The 8,195-nt window shown below is 41.5% G+C and overlaps 1 protein-coding gene across 1 annotated transcript; it reads left to right on the top strand.

The window, feature by feature from the left end:
- The first annotated feature begins 3,779 nt into the window (after nucleotides 1–3,779).
- twist2 lies at nucleotides 3,780–7,789 on the top strand. The gene is made up of 3 exons (XM_083682315.1): nucleotides 3,780–3,849; nucleotides 3,967–4,483; nucleotides 7,369–7,789. The coding sequence occupies exon 2, from the start codon at nucleotides 3,970–3,972 to the stop codon at nucleotides 4,453–4,455; it is 486 nt and encodes a 161-aa protein (XP_083538441.1). The 5' UTR covers nucleotides 3,780–3,849; nucleotides 3,967–3,969; the 3' UTR covers nucleotides 4,456–4,483; nucleotides 7,369–7,789.
- Nucleotides 7,790–8,195: the final 406 nt, after the last annotated feature.

Raw genomic sequence — 8,195 nt, 5'->3', positions numbered from 1 at the left:
CAATGCTACCAATGAAAAGCAGCTGGAGCTATTTCGTTGCAGAACATCTTTTGTTCATCTTGAAATGAAGCACATACATGTGCTCTCTCTCTCTTGCACTCACTCAGACAGACACACAAGCACGCGCACACGCACACGCACACGCACACACACACACACACACACACACACACACACACACACACACACACACACACACATATAAACTGAGGTTCATCTGACTCTAGGCTTCAGATCCACTTGCCAAGATCATTTGGGGTAAGCCTTGTAAGACTTTGGGGCCGAACCCAGAGGTAACCAATCCTGGCATGCACATGGACAGTAAAACTCATCATCACAGAGCAGGGGCCTCCAACAAATCATCTCTTTCATAACCTCTCCTAACACTTCCACAACCTTCTGTCAGATCTGAAGGCTCGACAGGGGCCAACCCTGTGTCTACCCATTTGGCTATTTAGCCAGACGCTTCATATAAAGAAGCCTTGACTGATGCCGGCAGGTCATCGCGCTCTCTCTCTCTCTCTCTCTCTCTCTCTCTCTCTCTCTCACCCCCCCCCCCCATTTCTATTTATGACCCTGATCTGAAGATCGGGGCGTGCGTGGAGGATGTGTGCCGATTGATGTGACAGGCCTCTGTAGAGAGGATCTGGGCTTATTAAGGAGCAGCCCAGGCCCATGTGGTGCTGGTTTGGAGGTGTCAGGGTAGACAGAACTACGTCATCCTGCCCCAGTGAAATACGCCCGGACTCATCTTTGATCTGAGGCAGGTCATCTCTCTCTCTCTCTCTCTCTTTCTCTCTCTCTGTCTGTCTGTCTCTCTCCCTCTTCTCAGCCATCTCTCTCTCTCTCTCTCGGCCAGCTCTGCTTCGTGCCAGGGCACAGGGGTCAGAGGGACCCAGGATGCCTCCCTCCCTCTCTCCCTCCTCTCACATGGGCCCTGGAAGGAGAAATGTGAAGGATATTCTACCTGCGTTCCCTAGGGGGCTCGGAAGGAATTCACCACCTGACCATATGGACTTCTGTCTGGGAGATGCATGGCTTTCGCTCATAAAGTTGTTTTTAATTGAAAATCACATATTCGGATCAGTCATGTGTTTTATGGATACGATTTATGGATGCGGTTAATAGTTGTCATGTGTTGTGTATGCTGATGGTCCTTATCAGCCGAGAAAAATAATAGGGACAATGACGGAAGGAGGGAAACAGACCAAATGATAAGGAACACAAATACAGGTGAATAGACACAGTAGATACTGCAAACAGATAACTTCCAAATCTGAGAGAAATACTGTATATTTTTTCTGGATCACTGTGAAAGTTATAAGCCTGAAACTATTACAAGCCATGATAACAGAGGGAGAATTCCAGTCCTCAGCTGTAGTATGACGGGCAGCATTGTGTGTTGTCGTCAACTGTCATATTCACATCCACTATGACTTGTAAGTCCGTTTCTATCCAGTAAATATTGTTACTATTGAATTGGGTTGTAGTATAGACATAGGGCTATATTTTAATGGCGTAAAAACCGGTCTTAATGCAAAGGCGGTGGCGCTAAGGGGTGTGTCTAAAATATTATTGCTACTTTCAAGGCCAGAATTTTTCAGTGCAATTGATGCCATTTGGCCTGCATATTGTCATGAACACATCTCTATTCCCGCTACTTCACCTACCTGAGCCCAGGCGATTGTGCGAAGGTGTGGTGTTTTCACCTGTTACCAACGACACTAATTGCTACGTTTGAACCTGTGTCCGTTTGGCGCCGGCTGAAAATAGAGCCCATAGTATATGATGCCCTAAAGTAGAGACACATAGGACAGAAATTAAGTTGTCAAACTGATGCTGGAATTGATAATTGTAGAAAAAGAGAAAAACAAGTTTTTTTTGCCGCGGAAAAAAAGAGATTTGGCCAAGGACCACTTTGTATACCTCACAGGCACTGCGTAAGATCAGCCTCTCACTCTGCAACTCAGAGCCCCTCTCCCCTGGGAACACTGGTCTCCTGCAACTGTGGAAACACAGAGCACAGGGTCAGGGGGCACAATCAGGGGAATGTGTGCGTGCGTACATGTGTGTGTGTGTGTGTGTGTGTGTGTGAGTATATGTGTGTGTGTGTGTGTGTGTGTGTGTGTGTGTGTGCGTGCGTGCGTGCGTGCATGTGTGTACGCGTGTGTGTGTGTTTATTAACGTTTTGGGGTGGATTACATATGTAAACATAATATATCATGAAACATAAAATATCAACGATTTGGATTAGCAGGCTTTATAAAGTGTGGCCACACATGTGCAACTTCCCAGAGCCTGTAGTCTATTTGAGCGCTGAATGCTGGTGAAAGCAGCGTGACATGCATTATTACCATCCCAGCCATAGAGACACACCAGACCCTGGGTTCAGATAGCTCTACAGGCTAAATTACTTCTCTGAGGGTACGCCAGAAGATTTGCTCACACCAGACCCACTACATGTGTTCATACAATTGTGCAACTTACAACTTCTAAACAAAAATATCCTGGTCTATTAATTTCCAACTCATTAAAACTTATACATACAAAACATGTAAACATGTGTTGAATATTTGACAGGACATAATGTTTTCGCTTATATACATTCCATTGTTATCGTAGGCTACTTATGGCAGTTAATTGCACCCATTTTTATAAGGATTTTTATGATGTGCACCTTTCAGTGCATTTCTATTCAACTAGCCACAGGCTGAAGGCAGCGTAGATTAGAGTCCAAATAAAACCATCTCAGTCAGCTGACTGTGAGCATTTTAGCAGCTGATAATTCTGATGTTTATACGAGCCACCTGCGCACAGCTATGTGTAGAGAACATGACATCACACATCAGGAGGTGGAACGTTGACGAAACGCGTGGAAACGTCCACTGGAGACGTCTGCAGAAACACAAGAACGTCTCGGTTAGCTTAAGATTTCTTCCTGTTTGACTTCCATATTATGAAAACTGGAAAAGCATACCGACTCCTATTAGATTAGGCATCAAGCATATGCATTTCCATCTGCACAAGACAAAAGTATTTTCCATTGCAAGACGCTCTCTTTATGAAATAGGTTATCTAATTGCTTCCAAATGAGTATGCGCATACGCCCTATTGCAATAGAAAATACCTTTTCTTGGGATATATGATTTCCCATGTATAATAGCACATTTGAGACATTTTCGGAAACACTTTGTGTCTTATTATAATATTTCATAATTATATCTGTCTGTAAGACATTTCTTTTCAACAGTCTTTTCAACAGTCGAATTTCTCTGAATCATTATGAGATGTAAGACATTATAATGTAGTCATACATGCTTATAACAAGTCTTATAATCCGCACATATATTATAACTGTGTGCTCTAAGTGTTACAAAATCTTCCATTAAAATATAGAACTATTGCATGAACCAGGTATTGTTAACATTATCCAATTAAAGTATATTGTTTGTGGAACAACATTAATTACAAAATAAACGAGTACATTTAATTAAGCATAGGATATTGGAGATAAACAGTTACTATCAATATGACAAATTACAGGTCTACTTATAGTTTTGTGATTCATATTTGATTGTCGAGACGTGATTCTGTTCTGACTAAGGTCCCGCTAGACAGATGGAGTGTAATTTAAAACTGTTCCCTCCTGTTTATTAGTCGACCAATCAGAGGCCGATACTACCTCCCCCTCCACTCACACAACTATTTAGCATCTGAAACTGGGATAAAGTTTCCCCAAAAAAATTTAGGGGAAAAACTTCCTGCGAGAGAAGAACCGTGCCAAGCGTAAATGTGAAAGTAGTAGGCTTTATCCTTCTCCCGGGGCGTAGAGGGAAGCATAACCGTAGAGTAAGACATTTTAAGTTTTCTGTCTCGTCTGCCTGCATACACGGACATATTTTGTTAACCACGGCTTTAAACGTGGAGAACGTTTTTTCTTCGCTATCCTTGCATTTCTTTAAAAAGGGAATGGAAGACGGCTCGAGTTCTCCCGCGTCCCCTGTGGATAGCCTGGCGACCAGCGAGGAGGAGTTGGACAGACAACACAAACGGTTCGGGAGGAAGAGGAGACACAGTAAAAAGTCGAGCGAGGACAGCAGTCCGGGTTCCGTGAAAAGGGGCAAGAAACCGAGCCCGAGCAGCACGCAGTCCTATGAGGAGCTGCAGAACCAGCGGGTCCTGGCGAACGTCAGGGAGCGGCAGCGGACCCAGTCCCTAAACGAAGCCTTCTCGTCTTTACGCAAAATCATCCCCACGCTACCGTCGGATAAACTGAGCAAGATCCAGACGCTGAAGCTGGCCTCCAGATACATTGACTTCCTCTATCAGGTGCTACAGAGTGACGAGATGGACAACAAGATGTCCAGCTGCAGCTACGTTGCGCACGAGAGACTCAGTTACGCGTTCTCGGTGTGGAGGATGGAGGGCGCGTGGTCCATGTCTGCGACTCACTAACCCAAAGCCCTTCACTAATGCCAAAGCGGTAGGTGGCCACACCATAAGACGTGGAAAAATACATTATTTATTATTAGTATTGATAAAATAAGATGATGATGAAATAAGGCTGTAAAAACAAGTTAGGATTTTAGTTGAAATTATCTACAAAGAAAACACCTATCACTCAATGTCAAGGCGGTAGGTGATAACACAATAAGACATGGGAAAAGACATTGTTTTTTATTATCATTGATCATATGATCAATAGGATGAAATAAAGCTGTGAAAACAAGTAGGTTTTTAGCTAATGAACCCTAACCCTAACACAAACGAACTTGAGACTCATAAATTACAATAAAAACACCTATAGGGCAGAAAATAAATCATGCCATTTGATATTTCTAGTCATACCTTAGAGTCCACTGCTGATATGAATTCATGTTACCTCTAGGCTAATTTCACAATAATTTTGCTAATAGATATGTCATTAATAAGATTTTAACAATAGTGAAAGATATAGCCCTAATGGTGAATTAGAGAAGGCCATTAATCATTCTGAAATGTTACTATTTACAATAACATTTGTACCTTACCCTAACCATTTTGATAACATACATGATAACGTCTTACTCGAACTAGGCTTGGAAATGTGAATTTCATATCAAGGCCATGTGGATGATCTGAGCGGGAGCTAAGGTAATACCTAGTTTGACAAGTCCTCCATCAGCTGTCGGATAACAACGTTACAACAACGTTACGTGAAAAACAGGAAAACACAGCTTTCAATATGTCAAAAAGAGAAAATAGAACACATGATTCGTAATGACAATACGGTTAGCCTATGGTTAGGAACAAGGGAACTCGGCGTATTAATATAAATAATGTTTTTGGAACCGTTTTACTTGCCAAGCACTGAAGTAGCTACTAACCTCGTCTATAAAATATGCTCCACTGACTTGGGGAGTGACAGACTAAAAACGTTGGGGATTTTTCCGCACTGTAAGTGGCAAGACAGCTCGAAAACACATTAAAGTCCTGCGGTGAGATGTGGGTCTTGCTCTTAATCCTTGTCCGTTCTTCAGGACGTTTTAAGACAAGAGGGCTGTAGGGGAGAGAGGTATGCCGCACCAAAACGCAACGGCCATGAAAAGCCCATCACTTCATTTATATTCACAATGGAACGCTTTCCTGTGTAGAGACCGCAGGAATGGCAACGCTCGACTTAGGCCAGAAAGTTCAAACCAGCGTTTGATTAAAGATGCGAGAGCTTTAGGCCAACTGGCAACATGTCAACAATCGCGACGGCGTTTCGTGGAGTTTCCCTGGTCCTTGCATACTGTTAGAACACTCAAACCGTGCGTCCCTGAGCTGTGGAGCAAGCCATTTTGGTTAATGTATGCGTCAGTACCGTGCGTGACACACAACAAGCGGAGAGATCATTTTTTTCTTGTCTAGAACCATTTTTTCATTTCATTTCAGTAATTCATACTCACACATTGGGGATAATGCGGGGTCTTGAAAAAGCATGCGTAGTTGACGATTTTTTTGGCACATTCTCAATGTGTCTTCTTCATAAAGGAGCTGCATCCAAAGAACCCAGGACTGATAGCACACTGTAAAAGGGAGTCTCGTTGGCACACGTTAACCGACTTTAGTAGGCTTTAGGCCCAGTGTGTGTGCTACACAACAGGCCTCTGATACAACTTGTGTAGGCTAACACGACTCAAAGACTGAAGACTTAGTAAACATTTATTGAAAGTCATGACACTGAATGACACATGTCCACTGAAGTAAAGACTGCTTTGGGTTTGTTTAGTTCTCGTAGACTGGTACCGTGTAGTTTACAGACCGCCCACTCGTATAATCGCTCATCAGCCAGGCTTTGTTGTCATATAAACCACCCGTTTCTTTAAAGAGGAAAAATAAACTACACTAGGGTGATTTGTGTAAACAGTGTACATTTGAAGGTAGCCTTTCTCAAACTAGACGGGACATATTTTCCATATCCATTTCTGCTGTCAATGCTTCTTTGTGTTTTATTGGCCTGCGTGGAATGTCAAGAAAATAACAAAGAAAACCATGAATTACATTAAAAAAAAACGTTTCTCCACTGACGTGTAAATCTGATTTGAATATTCATATGTTATCTTCATGAGGCGACACTATTACCTTTTTCCTAATGTTTTTTAGTCCAAAGATTAGAATTATTGTTAGGCCGATGTGCACAGAGCACTATATGTCTTATGCAGCCATAACTCTTCATGCGTGTTACAGCGTAATAAACACATTCATTTGCATTGATTTCTTATTATGTAGTCTAAAGGTCGGTTAAATTCGTTCACTTAAGCATCTATTAGTAAGACAAATATTTCTGACGAATACAAAAATAATTTGTCAAACGAAAGAGGCGTTGTCTAAATGATACGCCTATAAGAATTCCAGTCCTGTATATCCTATCATCTTCGAAATACGGTTAAAAGGCTTTATAGCATCATGCATTATATTCATGCCTACTCCACACACAAATTGTGGATTTTGCACGTTTATAGCCTGCTTCTGTAGAAATTAAAACATCCGAAATCGGACAGGTGCTCAGAACGATATCCCCTGCACTGTATTTTGGCCACCATATGGCATTTTCCAGTGATGCAACTATGTAGGCTACTGTGGTTTATGATCATTTAAAATGAAATCCCTTTCCGTTGCTGGCAGATGGTTCCACTCAGGGGCAAATAATTGTTTCATTGATGACTTCCTATATGCCAGGGAGCGTTTCAATAGACAGTTGTGCCAACCTGAAGAGAAATAGGCAACGCAATTACGTCATCGATCTAACAACAGTCATCTCTCTCAGGAACTGATTGCAGAATGTACCCAAGGCAATGTCATAATGATCAACATTTTCATGTGTTTTTCTTTGATCTGTTACAGACTGTTTACTTCAACAAAGAATGAAGACACCAAAGGATCTATTGAAGAACCCAGAACCTCAGAGACGTGGTCAAGAGACGTAATGTGATAAGCGCCTTATTCAGACAGTCTTATCAGTTTCCCGTGTCAATAATGTCGATATGGTGATGTTAGTTGCCAGCAGGAAGGACCTGTTATCTTTTTTTTTTTGGGTGGGGGGGGATATATTTCGTTTTGTTTTAAAGAACTCTAAATAGAATTATATATAAATGTTTCGAATACGTATTGTACATAACTGTAAGTATCAGCTTGTAAAGGGACCAATGCAATTTAGAATCATTACGTTCTTGAGGTACGCTGCATGGAATTTTCCTGATTTGACTTTCGCAAGTTTGCCAACTCCGTCCAATGTAAATGTTTTGCTTATTTATTAAAACACATATTTTTTGAACGATGTAGTTGAGCTCCTTGATTTATGTTTCATCGACTACCGTAGCAACTGTAGTGGTGTCATGGCTTATTACTCCCTTGATTCTATTTTGATGTAAAATAATTTAATACAGAAATGAATAGTTAAAGATCAAATAAACCATAGTGTCAAACCTTATTATTTCTTCTGATCCCTTCCATTTAGTTGGAGCTTCAATTCCTACTTCAGAAATAGTTGCCTTGTAGTTGTGCATACAACCTATCTACAGTGCACTGTATATCACACTGTTGTGTGACAAGGCTTATTAACAATGATTGTGGAAGTTTTTTTCCCCATGTTTTCTCCGGATAATCACGTAGACAAGGAGAAACAAACACTCTTTTCACTGCTTAGTGTGAGCTTTTGTTAAGCCTTTTCT

Source organism: Argentina silus (genome assembly GCF_951799395.1).
Source record: "Argentina silus genome assembly, chromosome: 12".
In the NCBI taxonomy this organism is placed as follows: domain Eukaryota; kingdom Metazoa; phylum Chordata; class Actinopteri; order Argentiniformes; family Argentinidae; genus Argentina; species Argentina silus.
The sequence above is the reverse complement of the archived record's forward strand: the minus strand, read 5'-3'. Positions and strand labels throughout refer to the sequence as shown.